Here is a 27,527-nt window from a genome sequence, read left to right on the forward strand (position 1 = left end):
ATAGACAGGAACAGTACCTTTTGCTTTTAATGTTTTAATATTTTCAGGACCCAAGTCTCGTAGAGCAGGGCTGGTCTGCCATGGGAGCATGGAGTAGTCCCAACCGCAAAGTGAACTGTGCGAGGGAGATGTGAACTGGTAGGCCTGTTTGGACCCCTGCTGTAGGGCATGGGTGGCCTTCTGTCCTGTCTGGAGAGAAACAGTGGGACCCTTGGCAAGCTGTGGTCAGCGCCTGCCTGTAGAAATGCTCCTGAAGATCCCTCTCCTTATTGCTCTGAAACACGGCTTGCAGCCTGCAGCTCTTGGCCATGTGAAGAGATGGGTGTGTGGTAGTACCATTGGGAGTGCTGCCAGCCTTGCCTTATAAATGAAGAAAAAAATGTTTCCTTCCTGCTTCTCTTACTTTTCATCATAGGGAATTTGTGTGCATACCTCAGAGCCTTGCAGTTCTTTGCTTTGACATGCTTTCTGGCTAGGGGAGGCAAAGCGAGCTCTGCTTGTGTGCTGCTGCTTTATTTGCACATGCTTCAGAATGGTGCCAGGCACTCCCTTCCCTCAGTATCTAAAAATATTGCTGTTGCAGCAGTCTGCTTCAGGAGCAAGATCTTAATTGCATCAAGTGGTACCTTGCTGGCAAGGATGAGACCTAAGATTTTATTTTTCTGCTGAAGAATTGTTTTCTTTACCTTGCTGAATCTGCTGGGGTTGGAAAATGTTTAAACACTTGTGCAAAAATAGCAAATTATTGGTAACCTATTTCAGAATAAATAAGACTGCAGTAAGTATCTTTGGGGAAGAAAGCATTACATTGGAGTTAACGATGCTTTTTCTGAGGATCCTGTTGTTTGGGGTTTTGTTTTGTTTTTTTTTTTTTTATTCTGAGGTCATTAGCTTGCAACCTCACAGGCAGTACATAAGAGCTTCTGAAGCTTTGCTTGATTGTTATAGAAAATAGTTATTTTGTGCTGGGTACCCTGATGTAATCTCAGGGCTTTAATTTACTATCTTTATGCTTTGACAGAATACTCAAATGATATATGCAGGAATTCATGTAAAGTGGGAAAGAGTCTGTTGCTTTCCTGATACATGTTAATTTTATGTTATATAAATGTAACTGATGTAGAGGAGTGACCCCTGATTATTTGGAATAATTAATGCATTTATTGAATTTTAAAACTTATCTGTAAGTGGACCGTTCTGAGGTTGCAAACATCCAGTATTGTTTTCATGGTAGGATGGCTTGGGGACTAATTAGGAAAATTAGAAAAGGCAGGAGACTGATGTTTGGATGTGGCTTTCTCTTATATTGCTTAATCTTTCAGGTTAAACAGCAGGGAGCCTGATGTGGAGCACTTTAGTCCAGCTGCTTAATAGCACACTTTGTGTACCCAGTGCTCTGGAAGTGTGCACAATGCGATTTCTGTGGGTCCTCTAGGGTCTAAAGCTGCTCATCAAACCTTGGATTCTGTATTACAAGGGACTACTTCAGTAGAACTGCAAGTAGGAGTCAGCATATTCATGATTCCTTGAAGTAATACATTTGAGATTAAAAGACAGTAGTAGCAAGTTCAGTCTAAAGACCTGCCCTGTAACAGTGGAATGAAGGCCAATTTCTAGTACTAAATACATCCTGAGGGCATCGGATACTTGCCTGGAGATCCCTTGATTGAGTTCACTTCTGACTTGAGGGAGAAAGTATGGCAGGGTGGAGAAGAGCAGCAGGTAGCAATACTACCTCACACTTTTTGTGATGGTAGTGCTGGTTTCTGCCAACTTAGAAGTGTTTGTGGGACTGTGGCTTGAGGGCATAATTTCCTAGCCAGCTTACGCCAACATCAAGACACAACTGGGCTTGTCCACAGCTGGCAGAGCCCCAGAGCGACCTAGTTCAGGGGAGCCTCACTGGTGGAAAGCTAACACAGCCACAGCAAATGGAGATGTGTGTTTAAGGAGGGAGCTGCTACTGGGAGCATTACCTTCAGCGTCAACCTGGGGTGCCTGAAGCTGCCTTTACCAGACGACCAGCTTTTCTTCCTCCATGCTACGTGGCTTGCCTGTGTAAAGAGCAGGACAGCTTTCAAGCTGTACCACTGAGCAAGGTCATGCTTGGTCTCTGTGACTCTCTTGTTTTTGCAGAGGAAAAGTTTTGAAACTCTGTTTGGGTCTAGAACTGGGAATCATTGCAAAATCTTCTAAGAAGCTAGGGAGGTCATCAGAGTACAAGGATCACTATAATTTTACTGGGATAATGGCATTATCTTTAAGAACGTAAACATTAGAGGTAAATTGTAAGATGCATCACTGTGGGGCTGTTTGTGGTTTGCTGCTTCTGTTAATCTACCCTATTATACAATATCTCTTCATTGCTAAAAGCCTGTAATTTCACATCTTGCACATAAAACAGTAATGTACTTTTAAATTCTGAATTGAGAATGTATATACAGTATTGTACTCCTTCACTGTTGTCTTGAAAGTTTTGCTATTTAGGCAAGCTGTATCTTTTGGTTCAGCTCTTTCTTTTTTTAGGTGGTTACATTGGTTTTCAGGGGGGAAGCTGTGAAGTAATTTGATATTACAGAAGCATTTATAGCATGTTCTTAACTGAGGAAGCAAAACCAACCTTGTGCTAGCATGCTAAGAAGAAATGATAACAGGTCGCACAGTTTGGGCAAGAGCAGGTGGGAAACAGAAGAAGAACTTGAGCCGTTCAGTGTGGAGGGGAATACACGTGAAGGTGCAGGCTGCTTTTTTGGCAGACAGAGTAGGAAGAAGCCCTGCTTGCCTGGATGCAAGCCTCTTGCGTAAGCCTGTTGGAATTGGCTGGGTTGTCTCTTTCTGAACTACAGGCCCTTGTGCATGCATGCATATTTGGGAGAGCTGAAAGAGAGCTTACTTAGATGAAGAACTTGTGACACTCACTCAAACATGAGATTTTGGACCCTAACTTGAGATTTTGGACCCTAATTTGTAGGGCCAAATTGTACCAATTTTTAAAATAACAGAAAGATTTTGACCCCTTGCTTGGGATATTCTTTCATGTGTAAGATGTGCTGGAGAGGTATGTATGCAACTCATCCAGAGAGCAATGTTCAGAGTTGTTGATGAAACAAAAACCTGGATTCAAATCTCGTGTCTTCCAAGTACTGGAAGAACTGGTGCTTATGGGGAGTCCCCTGCAAGGCTGCTTCTGCTGCTTGGGCAAATATTGCCACCAGCTGGAGGCTCGCTGCCAGAAATCAGAGCAACTTCTGCCTGCGCACAGTCTCCAGAAACCACTTGGTGTGAGCCAAGTGTGTAAGCTGGGTGGGGGATTGAGAAGATGATGTTGAGCCTGTGGTGTATGAGTAAAATAAAATGGCTTTTGATGGCGTTAGTCACTCTAAAGCTGCTGGTTGCTTATTCCTCAGGTCTTGTGTTATTTTTATTGCAAATTGTTTACAAAGATTGCTCCAGTTTCATAACAAAGTATTTTGTGCATAACTAAGCACTTCAAAAAGCATGTGTGGGTTGCCTAGATGTTTTGCATTGTTATTTCTTTGTGCTTGTCTGAGAAATTTTGAATGTTATTTTTATAAATGCATGTAACAACTCTGATTGTATTGGGCAAAATGACCTGGGATGGTCAGTGTGATTTTTATGCTGCTAAAATGTGTGCTGGAGTAAAGTCATTCACAGTATCAGGCTTCAGATATCTGATTTACGCTCCTGCGTGCCCATCTTAGGTGTCTGTCAATACTTCAAAGGTTGTAAAGCATACTGGGGTTCTTTGTCATGAAAAGAACTTTGCAAATTTAAGGTGATATTTACTGCTTACCTGAGGCAGTGACAACTGGACTTCAGCTGCTTTTTGTGAGGGAGAAGGTGTTTGTCTAGAGAATGATTGGGTCAGCAGGGAGAAGTTTATAAAGGGAGCTTAGGACAGTGCCTTGCTTATTTCTGGCTGGAAAACACAAGTGCTGGTAATAATCAACTACAGCAACTTGCTCTAGGCTGGACTTCCTCCAGGGTATTCAAATCCCAAGTGCTTTGCATGGAAAAGAAAACCCAATTAGAACAGGTAAGATGGTGGCTTGGCTTTGCCCTGCCCTCATTGAAGAGGCAGTACCTGAGGCTGTAGTTTATTATGTTACTCTGGTAATTTCTATAGCATTAGAAAGGAAGAGTTTATCAGTTTTTATATGTCTGGATTAAGCATGTCCAGGGAGGGTTTACCTCAGCTACATTGGATTAAGAAGAGATCTGGGTTCGGAAGAAACCTGAGGGAAACCAAAATAATGGTACATGCAGTGTTTTCCACTTTCCTTTGTATAAAGGAAATATGAAGTTAAACTAGTATAACTGTGCATATTCTGAAACTTTTGTGGTGAGATGAAAGTTTTAGCATATCTTAAAGCAGTCCTTAATATGCTGCTTTTGTAAGTGGTGTTTCTCTGATAAAATCATCTATAATCAAGTTGAACAGTTGGACAGAAAAGTTGATCTTATTCTGCAGTCATAGAAAACCTTTAGCAGGCAGAGAATACAAATATATGCTCTTCAGGAGTCTCAGCTGTTGTATAGCTGGGGGAGTTACAACCTTTAAGATCATCTTCAAAGTAAGTCAGCTTCTCCTGTAAAAGAGTGCTTTCTTAATTTGATTTCAGTGTTAACACTTTTTTCCTTGTGTCATGTGGAATTTTTAGTTAGTACAGTTTTTCCTCATGAAAATGTCTACCAGAATTTGGGATTTTAAGTTACTACTCTGTAGTAGTAATTAAATATATGTTAGTCGTTATTAAATATATCTATTACTAATTATATATGGATTCAAGTTTCATAATATGATAAAAAACCCACATAGTCCTTTTTCTGAGCAGAGGTGCTTGGAGGAAGCGTTCTCCGTCCTGCATGCACAGAGAGGCGCAGAACTGCCCAGGGTTTTGCAAGATGTTGGTGGAGGAGAGAATAAACCTGGGTGCTTCATAACTCGGCTTGTTGTACAGCTCACTGCTTTGTTAGGTTTTTTTTGTGCTGGCCAACCCTGCTCAGGCATTAAAAATATTCTATTCATTCTAACTCTGGTCTCTTATTTTAATCTGTTAGTTTAGTTATTGTTTCTACAGACAGAATTCTTTTCATCCTTCTATGAAATCTGTATACAAATCAGGCTTGATTAATGTTTTCCTGTTAACTTAAACTTCGGTATCTATCTCTGTAAGAGCCTAGAAATATAATTAAATCCTCTTGACAGCCTCTGTGTTGTGGCACTATTGAGTGCAATAACCTTAAAATTGTGATGAAAAATGCTGCATAGATGTAGCACAGGAAGAAGCAATCTTTTCTGATGTCAAATGAGATGTAAACCTCGGTGGAATGGAAGCATTGTGATGAGACTTGGGAAAGTGTGTGCCATTTATTAGATTGAAAACGGATTTTTGTTGTCTTCTTTTGGTGTGGAGTGTTAGTCTTTTGTCTGTTAATAGTAGGTCCGAGAGACATCTCTTATCAACAATGAAACATGGGAAAGCATGAAATGCTTTCAGTTGGATTCCAGAATATCCAACAGAACTTGGAGATAGGTGGGTTTTTTTTTTTTCTCTCTCTCAGAGCATACTAAGCCTGCCGTTACTTGTTATTGCACTTCAAAGCTGATAAATAGCCATGGTTTTGAATAGCAGGAAAAAAAGGGGGGGTTATCATTTCCAAGTTCAAGAAAAGTACTTGCGTTAGTTTTCAGTTATATTGGCTGAAATTTTATTTGCTGTTTTTGTGGTTTAATTTGCAAATTTAAATAACCATCTTGAAACAGAGATTTCTAGTGTGGTTTCACTAGTTACAATTGTTTTTGTTATCTTGACTGTGCTGCCTTAGTTCTGTGGTGGAAAGTTTTGCCTTATTTTCCTTTCCCTTTTGGCTGTGTGGCAGAAACAAGTTATACAGCGTTGTTAGCTGTTGGATTACACTTTCTTGGATTTTTTTTGTTTCTTTTTTTTATTTTCTTTTTTTTGTTTCCTCAGTCGAGCTTTATATTAAAAACAATCTGTCATTTGATTTCATTATTACTTGTGAGCATTAGGTATGGGTTATAGTTGCATTATCTTAATGTAGCCCTTTCTATTCAGCAACCTTGTATGTATTCTTACCGTACAGAAAATTGTAATGCAAAATGTGGCATGAACGCAAACCTGTCAGCCTTATATTTGTGGTTGGCAAATATAGGAGGGGGAAGATGGAACAGTACTAGGAAGGTCATGAGATGTTAGTCTAATTAGCATGGTTTTGGTGGAGGAAAATTGTATCATGCTGATCTGAGAATTCTTTGAACTTGTCATTGTTGTGGACAAAGGAGGAAAAACAAAAGAATAAATTAGGGCTTTCAAAACACCTTTGACAAGTTCTTATCCAAGAGGCTGTTGAACAAGCTGAGGGAGTCGTGGGATGAAAGTGAAGGGTTTGTTTGTGTAAAAGGCACAAGCAAAAAGAAAAAAAAAAGGTTTTAATCTTGGCAAAGGTAAGCTCAAGAGTCTAGAAGCTGCACTTGAGATATTCTTTAATGATTAGGATAGCAGCTGGCTAGTAAGGTACTGACACTTTTATAGATGATGCAAGTAAGGGCCAAACTTCTAATGCAAACCAAACCAGTCTGACTGATTGGACAGAACAGGGGTGGTTTGGATTTTAATGAGAGCAAGTATAAAGCAATGTGTATAGAAAGAAAGAATGTAATCTGCCTGTGTCTTACCGAGCTTTTCATGGATTCAGAAAGGGTGCTGGGGATCCGTGTGTGAGCTTGAAGGCAAGTCTCTGTGCAGCTGGGTTTTGTACTGTGGCATTATAGAAACTGTTGCTGCTGGTCTTTGCCAAGTGCAAAATTTAGTAAGTTTCAAGAAGCGATTCCATGTGTACGTGCCTGCCAGGATTATTGATTGGGTAAGGACCTCTTGGAAGAGAAACTGACTGCTCTGGCCTGAAACATAAGCTATCAGAGGGCAAGATGGGATTTAATATAGAAGACAAACTTGAATTTTGCACATTCTTGCATGTCTGAGACTGGTCATCAAAATCAGGGAAAATAGTTTTTATACTGGAAATTTTAATGTAGAAATCATGGAGTAGGCTGTAGCTTAAGCAGGTTGGATAAAGCCACTGAATCTTGGTTTCCTACCCCAGGCAAGAGAAGTATTTTTCTAGACTAAAATTCACTTTTATAATTGGATAAACCCTCCAAATGTGTGTGTTGCTTTCTTCCTAGTACTTTTATTAAGTGACGAAAGAGTGTTTTAAATTAGAATTTCATGCAGCTTTGCAGGTAAGAAAATATGAACATATTCGTGACTACTGCCTCTTTATGGATTGATGTGTGGTGATATTTTGATAATTGAGAAGTAATAAATACGTTTACAAATCCTGCATATCACCTGGGAAGTGAGAGGGCGTAACTTCAGAATAGTGCAACCTCTTGTGTGTGTTTGCCATGGCCATAACTGCTAAAGACCAAGCAGGGTAACAGTAAGAACATATGAGTATGCTTTATTGTAAGTTTTTTCAGTGAACCCTGTCTTGTTTTTGCCAAAGGAATTGTTTCCAGATTACAGGACTAAAAATGACCAAGTTACTTGGTTCCTATGAAGAGGAACAAGTTGGCAGATATTGCCCCTAGTTTCAGTAAGCTCTGACAGGGCTGAAGATACTTTGAGGGGAAGATCTGCAGATGGGATTTATTCCTTTTGTAATCCCCTTGGGAAAGTAGGCAGACATTTGGTTAGTAGGCTTACATTTAGGCTGTTAAGCAGTTGTGTCAGGTGTCTTTGGGTTGTTTTTTGTTTTGTTTTAATATTAAAAAAATCTGGCCTTTACAAAGTGTGTTTGGTCACCAGTTGCTGCTGGTGCTTCTGAGAAAAGTTTGTGATGCAAGTCTTAAGTCAGGTCTGCTAGGTACATTGTGGGGATTTTTAATAAAGATGGCAATGTATCTGCTGTGACAGAATCATGTAATTCTTATTATTCCTCCAAAGCATTTGACAGAAGCCTGAAAGCTATAAATTGTGCTCAGAAAGACCAACAGGGATCAGAATTGGAAATTATTTGGCTATTACGACGTTACTTATACAAATTTTGTTCTGTGTTCTTGCAGTAGGTATCTTAAGTATATTCCTGTCTACTTCTCACAAGCTCTATATACATGCTGAAACTTCAATGGATCTTTCAGAGATTCCTCATGTTTCCTCTCCCTTATGGAAATAAAGCACCATTATGGGTCAGCAATGTCAATCTTTAAACTTACTTATTAAGGCAATAGTTGAATGGATAAATGTAGAGGTAGGATTCTTCTTTTGTTTTTTTCATCGATTTTGTTTGGTATAATACAGAAAGTTCACGGGAATGGTGTGGGTAGAACACTTTCTACAACAGAAGGACATTCCTTTTGAATTTTTTTATATACAGAAATGTACTTCTACCTGTCCAGGGGTGTGTGTCTCTTGTGTTACCTTAGACAAAGCCTTTGTTTCTTGAGTGACTGTCTTTACTAATTAGCTGAGGCAGTGTACCATGTTACCCTCTGTGTACTGTTTCAAGTGTCTAGCTCTCTCTGCAGAACACTGCATGGTGTAATGCAGAGATTACTTCTTTCAAAATGACAAAAAAAAATTGACATTCCCAATGCAGTTTGCAAATGCAAATGTTCCTGTTGTTGAAACTGATGCATTTTTCTGCCAGTAAGCAAAGCAGTAGAAATAACGTGGTGAAAGCTGTCCTTTCTCTGCTTGTGTGTCTCTAAATTAAATTAACTGCCCCGTTGAAGCCAAGGTATTGATAGATAGCATGTTAATGTGATTAACCAGAAATCAACACCATGTATCATGTGTGGGGAGGTCTCTGAAGGGGGCAGAATTCTTTCTTCGTATTCTTAAAGTGTGACCAAAGAACACTGAACTCTCTGGCATTCCAGAATGAACAATATCTGACTTTCTTTGTTTAACTGCGAATGCAAAGTAATGGAAAATGTGTAATGATGACAATGTTAACTGGTGCAAAAAAGAAAGCAAGAAATGTGTGAAAGTTCACTTACATTCTAGTGGGGAAAATATAATTTAATGCTCTGTCACTTCTCATTGAGATTTATGCTTGCTTTCAGCACTTAACGAATATTTATTTCACTATTTAAAAAAACCAACACAAAACAAAATGTCAGAGCAGCAGTAAAGGCAGGCTGAAGGGAAGGCAAGCTGGGAGTCAATGGTGACAACAAGGCGGGTAGAGACAGTACCCTCATTGATAAGGATGCAGTCCTCCAATACCTGCATGAAGCAAACTGGGTATATCTGGTGACAGTAACCAGGTTTGGCCAACAGTCTGGGTCTCCAGGCAAGTCTATAGTGATGATCTGAGGCAAAGCAAGGAAGTCAAGTCAATGGGTCATGGTCTGGATCAGTGGCGTGCATGGCCACGCACAGGTACGGCTGCAGCATAGCTCAGGTGAGAACCAAGGATGAGTGCCTTGGCCTCCTCACCTTCACTCGAGAGCTGCATTCAAGCTAAGACAAGGCTTCTCACACCTCTTTCTTATAGAACTCTTCACAATGGTCTTTACTGGTAAGATTTACCTTCAGGAATCTCAAGCACCTGAAACCAGTGGCAAAGTCTGGAGCGAAGAAGACACGACCTCATTAGAGGAGGATCAGTTTAGCAAACATTTAAACAAATTGGACACATGCAAGTCCGTGGGACCCAAGGAATACACCCACAAGTACTGAGGTAGCTGGCCAAAGTCATTGTGGGACCAATCTTGATTGTCTCAGAAAGGTCATGATGGTTGGAGGAGGCTTCTGAAGATAGGAGTGACATTTGCTTTCTTCCAATCCTCAAGAAGGGCAAAAAGGACTGTCCAGGGAATTACGGGTTGGTCAGCCTCATCTTCATCCTTGGGAAGGTGATTGAGTAAATAATCCTGTAAAGCATTGCTAAATGTACTAAGGGCAGGATGGTGACTGGAAGTAGTTGGCATGGATTTATGAAGGGAAAATCATGCCTGACCAACCTGATAGCCTTCTACAACAAATTGACTAGGTTGTTGGATAAGGGGAGAGCAGTAAATATTGTTTATCCTGACTTCAGCAGGCTTTTGTCACTGTCTCCCATTACCTCTGATGAAGTATGGACTAGGTAAGTAGACAGTGTGGTGGACTGAAAACTAGCTGAACTGCCAGGCTCAAAGGATTGTGATCAGAGGCATGAAGTCCAGCTGGAGGCCAGTCACTAGTGGTGTATCCCAGGGGCTGATGCTGGGGCCATCCTTGGAGATACCCAAAACGTGACTGGACACAGTCCTGGGCAGCTGGCTTTAGCTGATCCTACTTTGAGCAAAGGACTTGGAGTAGTCAATGTCCAGAGGTGCCTTCCAACCTCAACGATTCTGATTCTGTGATCCAGGGTTGCACAGTGTCAATGTTGGCCTTGACCACAGGCAGCTAAACTCTGCCAAGTAGTGTTTTTTTTCCTACCGTGTGGGTTTTTCCTACTTAATATCTGTTCTTTCGTAGACTACTGGATGACTTCTTTTATGGTGCAGGGAAAGAATTAATCTCAAAAGTAGGTTCTGAGCTTCAACGTACCTAACAGAAAAGATGTTGGCATTTGCGCTTCAAACAGTTTCACTCCAATGCTGTTCATTAGATACCCCAGCTGTTAAAAACTACAGAAGCATGACGTAAGCTAAATATCCTTGCTTTCTCAGCTCCTGTGTTGTCCTAGTTTCATTTGTTCTTTTATCAGGAAAGTTTGTCAATGGATACAGCCACAGAGAACGGATAGCTAGAAACTGCCAGATAAATGTTTTCGTTCTAGTTAGTGACATAAAAGAATTACAGGTCATGTCATGCTAATCAGTGTTATGAACTTCTTGTTTAGGTTGAATTTGGTTGAAGCTTTTGTGGTGGATCCAGAACTACGTCAGTGCCTTCAAGAAGATCTCTTACGTCGCTTCCCAGATCTTAACCGGCTGGCAAAGAAATTTCAGAGACAAGCAGCAAACTTACAGGACTGTTACCGAATGTATCAGGCTATTAATCAACTGCCTAATGTTGTACAAGCACTAGAAAAACATGAAGGTAATGCTATCCCTGTCTGTTTTCAATGTTTTATAATACACTGACAATGCAAAGAAACTGTGTAGATTTCCAAAGATTACTTTGTTCCTGTGTACTTTTGTTGCAGGAATAAAGCTTAAAGACATTTGAATTTGAAATGAGCTGAAATTCTGAAATGCCAGTCAGATACTTAAAAATAAACATAGTGAAATCTTTAAATGAAAAAGCATTCCAATTAGTGTGTAGCTGAAATACTTGAGCTGTTGGGTGATGGTGTGGTAATCTTTGATGTCGACTTGTCTCTAAGAATTCTTGACCAATTGTGTGTCTGTTATGATCTTACAAACAAGATACCATTCATACAATATTGTTGTGTGCCTTTTGAAGACACTTTGCACTTTGGGTTGTAATTAAACGCAAAAAACTAGTTTAAGCTTTATTGGTATCATTTGAATATTTTTTTCTTTTTTTTTTTTTAATTGTAATGCTCCTGTATTTGATAAGAGTAACATGGCAGGGTTTCTTCTGATCTTCATTAGTAGGAAGCTCAATGCTACGACAAGCAAGGCTAGAAAATACAAAGGTTGCTATTTCTTTTCCTTTTCTATGTGTTACCAAGAAAATGCAGAATAAGAAAGTGTCAGCATAACAAGGGGCTGATTCAATACAGCAGTAGCAGTCCTGGCCTGTCAGAAAGCATATTTTTGTAGAAGCCCATTAATTTGTTTGAAAAACTCTTTGCATAAAGCAAGCATCAAAGCCTTAAAGAGAAATAATGTTTGAAATGGTAAGGCTACAAAAATTTCTTCCCCATATTTGAGTAGACAGTAATATTACCCAGTATCTTATACTTTTCTGTGCTATAGTTTTATGACTTCAAGTAATGAAATTTATCTTCTAAAATATTAATCTTAAATTAATTTTTGTTTGCTGGCTGTGTTATTTCCAAAAGCAGTTAAGATCTGATCTGGCAGATACAGCTTTTTTTAAAGGGCTGTGCCCCGCTTTAGCTATCTTTGTTGTGTCCCTTTGGCTTTTCCAAACAGACTCTGCTTGTGTTTGCCTTGGCATGGAGCTCTTGGATTTCCATCTTAAACTGAGGTATTAGTTCAAAATGCTCGCTTCCTGTCTTTACTTCTTTTTCTATTAGTTGTCATTTGGATCAACAGAGTTTCTCTGTCATAACATTGGGGTGGGAAAACAATTCCATTTTTAGAAGTTTTGAGGAGCAAGCTGTGTAAGGCAAACTGCTAAGCTCACCATATGGAAAAATTAATAGACTGCAAAAGGTTCTTGCTGTTTTACACGTGAATCAGTTGGCCTTAGTAGGGCATTCATCAGCAGTATATCTAAGATAATTTAAATTAAGTGAAATGTGTTGTTTTTATTTTTATTTGTACTTGTATGCCCTTGTTTAAAGTACAAGAATGGTGGTAATTTTGAATGTATGTGCTTCAGACTGGATCTGATAATTTTCCTGTTTAAGACTGTACAAAATCTTTTAACTGATCAAGAGATGGAAAGTCAGAAAGATTTTTGACAATTCTGAGTATCTGCCAGTTTCAGAACTTTCTTTTCTTGTGAATGGCTATGGGGAGATAGAGCAACTACACCATGAAGTGATCAGCAGTGATTGCCTTTCCCTCAGTATGAAGCATTGCTTTGTTGAGATGCTTGTTTTTTATGGATGATGAAAGCTGAGGAGGGGGATAATGAGTGAAGATGACTTTTTTATTTTTGAGACATAAGAAACCTGCGTAAGACAGGAAAGGACTCTGAGTCATCAAATCATTTTGCTATTGCTGGCAAAAGGGAGCAGTTGTTCATTACTCAAATTGCTGGGGCATAAAATCTAGGTACTTACAAGATGTCTGTCTTCAAGAAGCTGCTGAAGCATCTTCCTTCCTATCTCAGACTGACACTCTTTATTCTAAGCCTGTAAATATGCAGGATGCAGGAACTGTACGCTGGGTTCCAGGTGTATTTTTACCATATTGTATACAGTGGCTTGAATACCCCCTTACTGCTTTTGGAAATACCTCTTATTGCATGTTCCAGTACTGTTCTTTCCATGACTGTTGCACTGGTGTGTTATAACCATGTTGTGATCAAACTTGGCTGTTTCCCATCCTTTGTAATTTCCCTGATTCCTGGTTATTCCTCTCCTCATAGTGGAAATTCATTTATCTATCAGTGCATCATCTTACTCACTGTTAAATTTTACTTCATTTCTATTAGCCCAGTTTTCAAGGTCAGTTATGTTCCTGATTTAATTTGTTCCAATTTCATCTACTGATAGCTTCCACATTGTATATCTTAGTGAATTCTATAAGCAGCCTTCTTTTGTGCATTAATATTATTAATTCATACATCTGAAAAAGATAAATGCTTGTATGAGCCCTGGAGGAACTGCATTGCTGATGTTCTGCCAGCTCATTCATCGTTTACAAGTTGGTGATGTCCTCTTTAACTGCCTTCTGATTATTGTATTAATCATGAATCTTGCATCTTAGCATCCCATGTGACACTGTGTTGAATGCTTTAGAAGAGCCCAGATTAGGTGTACAGATTTCCCTTTGTCTTAGGTGGTCAGTTATCTCAAACAGACGTTGCACTATACAGGTATGATCCACCTCTGGTAAACCCATACTATATTTTATCCCAAATTTCCATTTTGCTGTTTGTTCTTTCCTCACCATTTTTTCTAAGACCTTTTGTACCATCAAAATAGCTGGTTTAAGTGCATTTAGTTGTCAAGGTTTGTCTGTTTTGCCTTGATAGAATAGTGTCAGTTTTCATACTTCTGTTTGCTGCCAAACTAACTATATAAATGCTTCAAGTTTGAAGATTAGCGCTTGATTTTAATTTCTGTACAACGTTTTAAACCATATTAATAGTAAAGTCTTTAATGCATGTAATAAACACTTAATCTGTGCTTCAGTAAGTCAATTATGATTTAAATTAAGAACTGTACCTGGGAGCAGATAGGCTTTGTGATCAATATGCATCTCTGCTTTTGATGGTACATAGGTCTATTATTCTTTGTCTCAATGGTTAGCTTACATGCTAATAATGTTGAGGAGGTGCAAAATGTTTTCTTTACTATGCATCTTTTATATGAGTTTATGAATGCAGGTGCAAGATGAGTTGGAGTTTAATTTAGAGTTTTTCCATGGTGTTTCTTGCTCGTATTCTCTTAATGCCAAGTGTTATGCTTTTAAGAAAAGCATAAGCATACAACTTATAAATCTTCAGTATTCACTGACTCCACTATTTTACTTCCTTCAAGTGTTGGATACTGAATATGAAGTTGGATTGAAAGTGTAAATCAATTTTGCAGTGTATCAATTTGAACCATATCATAAATGTATGTAAATACATTAGTATTTTATTTACTTGATAAATTAATATTTTCTAATTTTTGAATGTGACATCTTCCTATGGTGTCTGAAGATGTACTCTTAAATAATGAAATGGTATTATTAAACTTTCCTACTTACTCCTTTCAAGAAAAGAAATAGTAATTGCTACTTTATGTTCAAGCACAGTCATTTTTAATGAATTCAAGAATACTGAAGATTATTTCGTTGTCTGCCATGCACTCTGTCAGCTGGTGCACTGGGAACTCCTAAGTCCACTCTGAAGAATGGATGTGAAACTTCTTTTCCGCTCTTCAGTCTCTTCCTTCTTTACTGCCTCCTTTTATTTTCTAGGTTGGTTTAGATGTGTCTTCTTACAGGAGGGGAAAAAAAAGGCAGCAGAGAGCAAGCAAAGGATTTGGAATAAAAAGCAAGCTGTGCTTTATTTCAGATCTCTCTTAGTTTTGAAGATTTTTAGTCAGCAGAAGACTCAATTTTTTTACAAGTTCAATAATCTCTCAACAACATATAATTTTTTTTCTCTATTAATAGATACTAATCAGTTAAGAGCTTTAACTTTAAAAGCTTGGGGGAGTGGGGAAGCAAAAAGGCACAGGAGGAAAAGGAAACAAACCAAACTTTTTATTTCTACTTGAGTTACTGCTGAGAGAAAAGAGAGATTTCCTTGGGTAATCATGTCCTCACTGTGTGACTTTTATAAATTTGTACGGAATTTTTTCTTAGGAAAGATTAGGACTTTTTCCCTGGTCTGGTAAGAAAATGGGAGGCTTTGGAATAGCCAGAGCTTAATTCTGTGTTTCTCTGTTAATATGCAAAGCCTTGCCTGTAAACATCTGGGGCAAATATCATAATTCTGTGCATAATCCAACGACTATAAGCTCATAGTGTTGGATTCTTTTTGAGGCATTTTGTGTAAATCATATAGTCAAAAATGCTGATCTTTCTGTGATTAAATCATAATTTGAAGTGGCTGCAAAGATGTAAACATTAATTTACTGACAGAGCGTTTTCACGGCTGGCTGCTGGATAGGTGCTTATTTGTAGGCCTGAAGAAAATACTTCTTTCACAAAATTGGCAATATCTGTACATGCTAAGTTAACTGTGAACTGCGTTTTGCATTCGATGCTTACGGTGTTGTATGCACTTCCAACCAGTATGTGTGCTATGCAGTTATACTTGGTGCTACAGAGTATTTGTGCTAACAAAATACATTGGAAAAGACTAATTTAATTTTGATGACTTCCTGTTTAGTGGAAAGATTAGTGATTATAAAGATCTGGTTAGAGTAGATGGTCTTTTTTTTTTAAGGAAAACAAAACCAAAAAACATACACCTCAGTTTCTATTTATGTCCGTATTGCAACCTAACTCATATTACCAATTTTTGGTAATTCTGAATTAAGAAAAATTAAAAACTCTTGAGTGTGGATGATGAGACTTCCACTTTGTATCTTTAAAATTGGTTGCTGTAGAATACACTTTTTACTAAAGCCATTTCAACTTTTTATGTGCAAGAATAGGTAATGTTCAGACAGCAGGTTTGCTTGCAAGCTGTTGTTTGTCTGTAGTTTTACTCATAGTAGAAGGAAATTAATACCACCAGATATGAACAAAGATGACAGAATAGGTACAAGCTTAATCAGACCATAAATTGGATAATGCCAATTTTAGAAAAATATATGCGTGTGTCAACGAAATAATCATAGCCAATCTTAATAAAAATTAACCAGCTGTATAGTTGTGCTGTTTGTCTTGGATAAGTGAATTCTGGTAAAGTTGTGGGGTTTTGTGAATGATAATTTTTCTTGTTTGTTCTTAACAGGAGCTCACCAGATGTTGTTGTTGGCAGTGTTTATAACACCTCTTAATGATATCTACTCTGACTTCTCAAAGTTTCTGGAGATGATAGAAACAACATTGGACATGGATAAGGTATGGGCTGGTGTGTGGGAGGGGGTTTACTTAGCAATTAAAGTTTCTTACTGAACTTTGCAATCTGCTCTACACACTAAATTTAATTGATCAGCTATATTAAGTAGTTAGTGATAGTTTAGCTGTGGAATATATGAAGACTGTTATTGGTATAGCAGTTGACTATCAAGAGGATATTCACCCACTGTCTGAAATTATCTAGCTAATTTAAAAATGCTTTGGGTACATGGATGCTGTGGACCTGAAACTATTTTTTTAAAAACCTCATCAGTATTAAAAGTGGGGAAATTACTTTGTCACTTTCCCGCTTCTTCATATTTTCAAAGTTTCTGTGGTATGTCTCAAATCTAGAATGTAGTCAGAATAAGATTATTACATATTTATCTGCTTCTGTAAAGTTCATTAGACTTGGCTCTATTTGGTGGGATTAAGTCTTCATAACTAACAGTTTGCCTCTCTGAAAAATGATTGACCTAGGTATAAAGACTGACTTTACTTTCCAGTGTAAAGACATTTCTCACTAGAGAGAAAGCTACTACAATTATCTTAGTCTTGCATCTACACTTGCTTATAAAATATTACTGATGATAGGACTATGCTTGCAAGGGACAACTAGCATTTTTTTGGAAGAAAAATTGGCCAAAGCAAGCTGGAAGGAACATTCCTGTTCCTTAAATCTGTAGTGGAAAAGAGAAGGGTTGAGTATAAATGACTGATTTATCGTTGTTTAACACTGAACACGTAGGATGCAGGCAAAAACATGAAACATTGCTTAACTGGGTGCAACAATGCCAAGATTTTTAGTGACTTTTGTACATCATTTTTTCCTGTTATATTTGTTAGAGAATTGGTGAGATGCATTTTGAAATGTACATGCTTAGTTAGAAATGTATTTAATGCTCTTTTTTCAATAAGATGTTTCGGTCATTTTGGAAGACTTGGGAGGCTTTTAGGATTGTCGTAAGTGTCAATCTCAGCTGACTGTAGAAATACAAGATGTACCTAACCATGTGCCAGGCATGGTTAAAGGCAAGGTGTTGAACTTTTGAAAACTGCAATGGCTTTAAAATTTTGAACATGCATATTTTTCTCCAAAGGCAGAAGCACCGCTTTTTATCTCTTTGTATTGTGTATGCATTCATCAACTGTGTTTTACTGTTTAAGGAAAGACTGTCTGATTGACGTGTTGCTGTAATTTGTGATATATGATAATGAAGAAATTTATAGCTTTATACTAGTTACAGACCATCTGTTGATGCAGTTTGTATGCCCTGGGACTCTGGTTTCTTTAAAACTAACAGCTGTTCTAAGCATTCACCCTTCATAGTCCAGCTCTTCAAATTTCTTTTCAGCTTCTACTTTAAAAATGTTTTGTTGTCCTTCTAAACAGAATAACAAGTCAGTTATTTTTAATCAAGTCCCATAGAATCCAGTGTGTCGAATTTGGTTTTTTCCCCTTCAAGGTACTGGAAAATGGCTAGAGATAAACCAACACTGGTTTTACTAGAAGAATAAGCCTTGTCCGTGTGAACGTTAAAACTCGAACTTTGACTTCAGTTTCCTCTTAAATTTTTAGGGAGTTCAAACAAAATACCCAGCTCTACTCTGAGTGTGATTGAAGAACAGGTTGTCATAGCAACTAAATTATGTCAATAATCCATTCTAATATAAAAAGAAACATCTAAGTTCAAAAAGTGTGGGATGTGGTTATTCATTTACCTAGCTGTAATAAAAGTTGAGAAACTGTCACTTCCATTCCTGTCTTTCACAGAATCATAAGGGGCCTTCGAAAAACCATCTACTCCAACCTCCTCCTCAAGTCAGGGCAACTTCAAAGTTTGTTAGTGGTTTTTGGTATATAGTATTTTGGTTTGAGTCGTAAGAGCACAGCCCTTTACAGAAGGACTTGTTTTTCAGATTAGCTAGCTGGCTCAGCATAGTCCCAGAGTCTGCAAATTATTTGCTATCACCTCATTCATTTGATCACCCCTTGGAAATGTGACTCACTTGGGTCTTATTTCATGTAAGTAAACATATGCAGGTATGAAAGTGGTGTCAATGCTGTGATGTTAGTCTGCTACTTACCACATTAGATATTTTATACTTTGAACATTCATTTCAGAGTAGCTCTGAGCAAGAACTTACACTAAAAAAATGCAGTGTGTTTAATAGAACAAAGGGGAATGTCTAGCTGCTTCTTATCCGTATTGCGTTAAGGGATTTGCTTTCATTATAATCCTTTGCATGACTCTTGCCAGTTGTGGCGGTGTGCTCCCCCCCCCCCCAGCTCCCCAGCTCCCTGCACAAGCAGTAACCATCAGTGGGAGTCATCCTGATAGCTGCATCCAGTTATCCTGGACCTTGAGGACAAATGGCAACAAAGTAGCCATTGGCTGCTTTGAAGCAAGGATCTAAACCTCTTGCTGATATGCAAATATGACCATAAGTCAATCATCTTACTCCTTAAATAGTGGACAGCCCAGGGCCCTTTGAGCTCTCCTGCACGGCAGCGGGCTGCACGCCAGGATCTCCCCTTGGGCAGGGACGCCTCTCAAGGTTACTCCTCGAGGTTGAGAGATTCCTTGCCGCAACAGATCCTCGGTAAGTGACTAACAGCATGCTAAACTTTGAAATCTTAGCTAAGTGATATAAAGGATTGACTGCGCACATATAATCCTTTAGATATAAACCGTTGACCAAGTCTGGGACTAGGACTGGATCTAGCCGCACCTAGACTCCTCTCTGAGAAGGAGTTTAGAAAGCAAGGGATCCTTTCCGAACCTCATGACTCAACGGGAGGGTCTCCCTGACAGTTTTGTCTGACCCTGTCCTCTATGCAGTAAATAATCAAGTGTGCCTCGCCATCGAATCTTGTTAAAACACTGTCGCATTGAACTTTGTTAACTCCCTATTTTGTATCAATAAACTATATTTTTACTTCTCTCTTACGAGTGAAGTGCACTCTCACTCCATCCGCGACAAATTGGCGTAGTCGGCAGGATGGCAAGTAGTATCACTGATTATTTACGGAGGCATGGAGTGAATCCGAGTCCCAAATTCTCAGCAGAATGGACTCGTGACAATTGGCATAATTGGGAAGCCATTGAAGAACACCTAAAAGTAACTAGAGGCCACACAAAAGATGGAAAAGGGAAAGGAATTATCTGCAAGATGCTAGGTGCCTGTTTAGAAGCTGCACATCAGGAAAGAGACAACAGAAATAAAAGGGAGCAGGACCTAGAGAAGGAAATAGAAGGTAGAAAGGCAACTGAGTTGTTACTATCTTTTAAAATTGAACAACTGCAGAAACAGTTACAGGAGGAAAAGGAAAAAGACAAAAGTTGGGAGAAAAGGTCGAGATGATGCTTATACAGGCTCCCCCCCCCCCGACATCGTACAGATTAGGAAACTAATAGTATCCCCTGAAGATTGGGATGGAGACATCTGGGGTGATCCCGATGATAGCGAGCCAGAAGACGACGACCCTTTGTTCCCCACAAATCCTCCTGAGTACGAAGCCAGACCCATTGTTAAAACAGAAAGAACTGTGGGTCCTCGGGTGGTCATCCGCGACATACTACGCGAACCATCCCCTGGGATCCGTTGCAATTGACAAATTTGCAAGAGAGATATAGCAGAAAACCAGGTGAAACTGAAACGGAATACTTGTGGCGAGTATGCCTCAGTGGCGGTGACCGAATAATGTTGAGTGAGGACGAAGCAAGCGGGCTATTGGGGTCCGGGAGTTTTCTTAAATTTAGGGCCTGACCCGACAAATACACCTCATTCTATCACCAGCCGAGTAGCTTATTGGGCTGGAGGAATAGACAGCATGGAGCGAGGTGAACCCTCCATAATTCCCATTAAATCTTTAAGTGAGCTCTCTACAGCCATCACAAAAGCTGCCTGTATACAAGCCATGCACAAACGAGGGTCCCATGATGTCCCACTGTCTGCTACAGTAGATTTTGCAATGTTAAAACCACTGATTAGAGGAGCCCCGGCAATTCTTAAATCCCATTTAGTTGCAAAACGAGATGAGATCAAGAAAGACACAGAGCACAATGAGGGACTAGGTGATAACGCTCAAAATGCCCACAAGCAGCTCCCTACCTGGGCAGAACTGATGCACGGCATTGTTAACTACAGCCGTGAGATGGGCTGGGATGATGCACCAGCTGAAAAACAAAACCTGAAGCCCCGGGGAGGAGATCACAAAGTAAGACCCATAAAACAGGGAACAGAAACTAGATCGAAGGGAAACAAATTTAAAAACCCCAAACAGAATCTCTCGAGAACAGAGGAATGAGTTGTGGAGGAATGCATTAGCTTTAGGCATTCCCAGAGCTGCGATTCAAGGTCAACCTACTGGCATTATTTTAAGTCTAATTGAAGCATTCCAGAAACGAGATAATGGTGAAAGGAAGGACCATATTTCAACTCCTCCTGCACCAGACCCCAGAAGGGGAGATAACCCCTTCCTCCCCCTTAGGGAGGAACTGCAGGACATGAAGTCAAAAAACGGGTAGTGTCCGGAAGGCAATTGGGCCTGCCTGTCCGGAAAGTGGAGGCTTATCAGTGGATAAATGATAACGGCCCATACATTTTAATTCCAGTTGGTCCTCAAGGACAATTGGTAAAGTTTTTAATAGATACGGGAGCACAAATTTCACTATTAACACAACAAGATGCTGAGAAGCTGGGTGTACGACCCAGACGGCAAAGAGTTAAAATTACTGGCGTGAACGGAGTGAGTGTTCAGTGCCAAACTGCCAAGGTCAATTTATGGCTCCCGGGTGAGAAGCGCATGTCGAGTACTCGCTTTGCAATTAAAGATCACCATGAAAATATTTTAGGTTTCGATGTTTTAAACGGACGAACCTGGCGCCTGCCGAACGGCAGCGCGTGGTCCTTCGGCTCGAACATCGATCCCAACCCCAGCAGAAGCCGGGAGGCTGCAGTGCGGGCACTGCGCGCAGCCCCTGCGCTCCCAGAGTCAAAAATCACTAACGTACCGCAATATCCCATTTCTGCTGCGGCACGAAATGGAATTTCTGAAGTCATAGCTGATTTGGAGAAACGACAAATTATCTCCAGAACGCACTCCCCATATAACTCACCTGTCTGGCCCGACCGGAAACCAGACGGGAGGTGGCGTTTAACTGTTGATTATCGGCGCCTGAACGCCAATACAGCCCCGCTCACAGCTGCTGTGCCAAACATTGCCAACTTAACAGCTACTTTGCAAGCAGCTGCACACCCGTGGATGGCAGCGCTAGATGTAAAGGATATGTTCTTTATGGTTCCCTTAAAGGAGGAGGATAAAGAGAAGTTTGCTTTCACTTGGGAGGGAATACAATACACCTTTAACAGACTCCCACAGGGGTATAAACATTCACCCACGATTGCTCATGCTGCGCTTGCTGAACTTTTACAGACAGTCTTACTCCCCCAAGAAGTGAAACTGTACCAATATATAGATGATATTCTGATTGGAGGAACTTGCCCTGAAAAGGTTGGGGAAGCAGCAGCAGCAGTATGGCAAGCACTAAATAAAGCAGAAATTGAGATTCCACCTGAAAATGTCAGGGACCAAGTAAAGAAGTAAAATTTTTAGGTACTTGGTGGATAGCAGGCAGTGCAGTGATTCCTCCAGATACCTTAAGAAAAATTGAAGAGCTGCAAATGCCCCAATCAAGGAAGGAGTTACAATGATTAATGGGAACTTTAGGATATTGGAGGAAACATGTGCCTGGATTTTCTATCATTTCCGTCCCTTATACTCACTCTTACGGAAAGGCAAACCCTGGGAGTGGAAATTAGAACATAAAGAGGCAGTCAAAACTCTAACTGAAGAGTTAAAAACATATCAGTCACTGGGACCAGTGCACCCCCGCGACCCTATTATAGCTGAATGGGGTTTCGCCGAACATGCTACTTACTGTAACCTGTTCCAAACTGGACCCGATGGGCCAAAAAGACCTTTATTGTTTAGCTCAACTGCATTTAAAGAAACAGAACAACGATACTCTGAATGGGAAAAGGGACTTTTATCTTTAGTCCGAGCAGTTAAACAAGTTGAGAAAATACATCAGGGACAACCTGTGCAAACTAGAGGACCATTTAATTTACTAGAAGCAATCCTAAAGGGACTGCTCCCCCAGAAGGAGTTGCACAAAAAACCCACTGTCCGAAAATGGTATGCCTACCTAACAGGAGTTGCAGAAAATATGCAACTAACTGAAGGACACACTAAGGTTTCCAAATTGCAGATGCCCATAAACACAGACCCTTTAGCTTTACAACAACCTTTAAACCTTCACCCATTCTGGATGCACCACCCTCACTGAGGGTACACCAACAGAAAACATTTGGTTTACAGATGCTTCAGCAAAAAGGGTAAACGGTAAATGGCAATATAAGGCTGTTGCATTAGACATTACCACTGGCAAACAAGTAGTAGAAGAAGGTGAAGGCAGTGCACAAGTAGGAGAAATAAGAGCAGTTGTTTTAGCAGCACAGAATGGAGCAAAAATCATATATGTAGACTCCTATGCTGTGTGGGCCGGTGCCACACAGTGGCTCTGTCAATGGGAAACCTTGAATTGGGAAGTAAATAGATCCCCAGTTTGGAGAAACAAAGATTGGCAATTATTACTAGATATAGCCAGGAAAACACCTTTCAAGATGGGATGGGTAAAAGCTCATGCTAAAGATAATCAACTAGCCACAAAGTGGAATCAAAAGGTAGATGAGCTAACTAAAATTAGGAAAATCACCTTAAATCTGGAGTGGTATCGACTGGGAGAATGGTTACATCAAAACCTAGGCCACACAGGTAAAGAAGCACTTTACTTTGCTGCACAGAGTAAAGGCTGGCCTATAAATAGAAAAACTTGTGAAACTATTCTTACAGAATGTCCTCAGTGTAGATTGAAATTACAAGCAGATCATCCTGCCAAAGCACCACCTTTACATATCAATGAAGGGAAAACTTTATGGTCTACATGGCAAATTGATTATATCGGACCATTCAAATCCTCTGCAGGATATCGATACATCCTTACAGGAGTGGAAGTAGTCTCCGGCTTGCTTATGGCGACTAAATGTCGGAAGGCCGATGGGCGAAACACAGTGCGAGGGCTATCATTTTGGTTCTCAAATCTACCTACTCCTGATGTTATCCAGAGTGATAATGGCTCACACTTTTCTTGTAAGGAAGTGCAAGATTGGGCAAAACAAGAGGGAATTAGATGGGTTTTCTCTACACCCCATACTACCCTCAATCAAATGGGATGGTAGAAAGAGCTAATGGCTTGTTGAAAAGGAGTCTCAAACCACAGGAAGCTCAATGGGATACGAGACTTCCCAAAGTACTCCATCAATTAAACAATCGGTATGGGCCTACTGGAAGCCTGTAAGCCGTGCATTCTTTGTAAAAACTGAGCTTAGCGCTCCACCTACTAGGAAAAGAGAATATCCAATGACATTACAGCCAGGACAGCCTGTGATGGTCAATTTGCCATCTATCGGTACTGTGCCTATGACTTTAACTAAACCTCGTGGCCCACTTGCCTGGGAAGCTACTGATAGCAGTGGTGCAAAACACAGAATTAGTTCACGATGGATTTTTCCTTCTTCTTAATGGGGTAACCTGTTCGGACTCTCCCCACCGAAACAAGTCTCTATTTTCTCTTACAGCACCCCACAAGATGGCAGATGGAAATGCTGTGTTCATGTTACTATTCCAAACCCTAACAATGCTGCTCTTCTTAGCCCGTGGTCAAAGAACCCTAGAATGGCCATGGTCCCAAGCTCGTGTTGAGTACACTGGAAGTATGGGAATACACTCTAGTAAGGGGGATTTAAAGCTTTCCACCGTGGTCATGCACGGAACTGAAACATACTTAGAAAATGAATGGAGCTGGGATAAAGATGAAGCTGATGATAAAGTTCCCCGGCTCCGAGGAACAGCAGGGAAAGAAATTAAAATAGGATGCCGGATGATCAATGGGTCTACCCATGAGAAGGCATCTCAGATTTCTGTGTACAACATTACATCAAAACCAATAGCCAAAGATACGAAACTTTGCGCCTTTGAAAACTGGACTGTTGGTACAATTTTACCTTAGTACGACCTGTTTTTGTAGTCTGCCTCTGGGCTCACCATCGTGTGGGATTATCCTTTAAATTTAAAATAGACATTATTAAGCCTAGCACAACATCCGCCCCTGACTGTAAAGGATGAGACAATTCTATCCCCACAGGTTTCTGAAGTTGGACCATATGTGATCAAAAATACAGGCCAACAACAAGTGTTATTTAATCCATCATGGTCTCTTAAACGAGTAGAACTACTAATGCAAATTAATATCTCTGCAATCAAACCGACCTGTTCACCATTCCTAGGTACGTCCTATGCAGGATGGTTAGCATGGTTACATGGGCGAACCCTCACCTCTCCAAGACGAACAAGGAGAGATGTGACCGGTATCATAGGGACAGGATTGGGAGTCTTAAATAGTATCGATGCCGAAGTACTCGTAAACAAACTGAGCACAACAACAAGTGATTTGAACAAATTAGAACACCCATTACGGTCTTCTCTATTAGCATTGGGAACTAACCAATGGCTCTTATCTGATATATTACCTCAGTGGAAAAGAATTAATGAAAGGGACCACCAACTGATTGTGGATGCACTTGGTGTAGCCCAAACCAATGTTTCTCTAGCTCTTAGTTGTATCCAAGCTCAACTGTGGATGCAATCTATGGTAGCAGCAATTATAAGAGAAGGTGAAGAGGGCACCTTACCCACTGAAATTCGAAAGGTAATTTGGGATAATGCAACTAAATTTGAGAAAGAATTCCAGTCCTGGTGGTATTTAGTCAATTTCACTTATGACCCCATTAGCAATAAGGCCACAGCTTTGTCTTAACAATTCACAATGCTTCGGTATACACCATATACCCAATCATTGCGCTGGGATTGAATCACAATGGAACTGTACTCTATCCATTAGAACATAGAGTATGGGCCCACCGAAATGGAAACAAATGGCAAACTGTTGATGTTAATGCATGCGTTGTAATGGAACAACAAGGATTTATTTGTGAGAGTAACACCCTCAAAGCCCAAGACATTTGTCTTGACACTGAACAAAATGTTTGTCATTTTGAAATACGACCTGATGAAGCCCCTGAAACTGTACTTGTGTATACTGGAAAAGGATGTGTTTGTATGAGAACCCTTTGTGATGTTATATTTGTAGATAACGTTACTGTAGATACAAGCAATCGCTCAAATATTTGTGTTTGTAACTTTACAAAAATTGTGGGATGTGACTTCAATTATTCAGCTCCTGTTACGTCTTATCAATTGTTACAATCTAACTATACATTGAGTCAAGATTTATTGTCTACCCCCATCGGAATGAATCTTACATTGGTGAAGAAACTACTACAACATGATGACCTGTGTCAACTGCTAGAACGCATACGAAACAATGGACACAAAACTCTAATCACCGTTCATCATGATGCAGAAGAAATACACCATGTCTTGGAAAGAGTGAAGAAGGATGGAGAACACCATTGGTGGGAAACTCTTCTTGGATGGTCACCGACAGCAACGGGAGTGTTCAATCTTATGCTTCACCCAGTTGTCATTTTACTAACTCTAACATTAGTGTGTCTATTGCTTATAATTATATTGTATATAAAGGTTTGGCACATGATAAAACAGATAACCCAACTTCAACCACCCAAAACATACAAATTAACGCATAACAAATAGCAGTGCTTCACTGTCTACTTACCATGGATCTATAAGCGCACAAACCATCAGTATACTATTTATGGCACAGAGGCAAGAGGTGACCGTACCACCACTCTGTGAAGGTAAGATGAATTGACTATAGTCACGGGTGGAGTGTGGCGGTGTGCTCCCCCCCCAGCTCCCCAGCTCCCTGCACAAGCAGTAACCATCAGTGGGAGTCATCCTGATAGCTGCATCCAGTTATCCTGGACCTTGAGGACAAATGGCAACAAAGTAGCCATTGGCTGCTTTGAAGCAAGGATCTAAACCTCTTGCTGATATGCAAATATGACCATAAGTCAATCATCTTACTCCTTAAATAGTGGACAGCCCAGGGCCCTTTGAGCTCTCCTGCACGGCAGCGGGCTGCACGCCAGATCTCTCCCTTGGGCAGGGACGCCTCTCAAGGTTACTTCCTCGAGGTTGAGAGATTCCTTGCCGCAACAGATCCTCGGTAAGTGACTAACAGCATGCTAAACTTTGAAATCTTAGCTAAGTGATATAAAGGATTGACTGCGCACATATAATCCTTTAGATATAAACCGTTGACCAAGTCTGGGACTAGGACTGGATCTAGCCGCACCTAGACTCCTCTCTGAGAAGGAGTTTAGAAAGCAAGGGGATCCTTTCCGAACCTCATGACTCAACGGGAGGGTCTCCCTGACAGTTTTGTCTGACCCTGTCCTCTATGCAGTAAATAATCAAGTGTGCCTCGCCATCGAATCTTGTTAAAACACTGTCGCATTGAACTTTGTTAACTCCCTATTTTGTATCAATAAACTATATTTTTACTTCTCTCTTACGAGTGAAGTGCACTCTCACTCCATCCGCGACACCAGTAAAAGGTTATATATAGAGTGAAGGTGGTAGCAAGAGTGTTCAGACCAATCTGTTGCACATGTCTGCATTCCTTAACCTCTGAAGCAAATTTAACATTTGTATTTAATGCAGTACTGAGTTGTAATTTAAATTTAGACTTAAGTGCATTTCAGCTATCAATATATCGGTGAAATGTCACAATGATGTTGAGTATTTTTATTCTTCTTTTTGGGAGATGAGAGGGGAGTGAGTTGGGTTCACTGGTATTTCCTTCCATTTTTCTGGTGAGGTGTAGCCTTACGGACCATAACTGATGGTAAAGTCATTAGGTGCAAAGCACCAAGAACTCAAATACCACGTTCCTGTTAATGCTAGTCCTGCCAGATTGTTGGCCACTGAGGGCTGTGGAAGAGAAAAGCAAAAGTTTGCTTTAAGTGACTTACCTAATTATATCTGAGATACTGCTGTAGGAGGAGCACAGCTTGAGAAGAACGTTAGAGGGTAATATAGTTG

At 40.1% G+C, this 27,527-nt stretch overlaps 1 protein-coding gene across 1 annotated transcript in view; it reads left to right on the plus strand.

Annotated features, from left to right (window-relative positions):
* The window catches only part of MSH2 (mutS homolog 2), a 65,072-nt gene that overhangs the window by 16,988 nt on the left and 20,557 nt on the right, over positions 1-27,527 (plus strand). The window contains exons 7-8 of the mRNA XM_072857098.1: positions 10,888-11,087; positions 16,269-16,378. Of these exons, the coding sequence (XP_072713199.1) occupies positions 10,888-11,087; positions 16,269-16,378 (310 nt within the window). The remainder of the gene's footprint in view (positions 1-10,887; positions 11,088-16,268; positions 16,379-27,527) is intronic.

Source organism: Ciconia boyciana, chromosome 3, assembly GCF_034638445.1.
Source record: "Ciconia boyciana chromosome 3, ASM3463844v1, whole genome shotgun sequence".
NCBI classification, from domain to species: Eukaryota; Metazoa; Chordata; class Aves; order Ciconiiformes; family Ciconiidae; genus Ciconia; species Ciconia boyciana.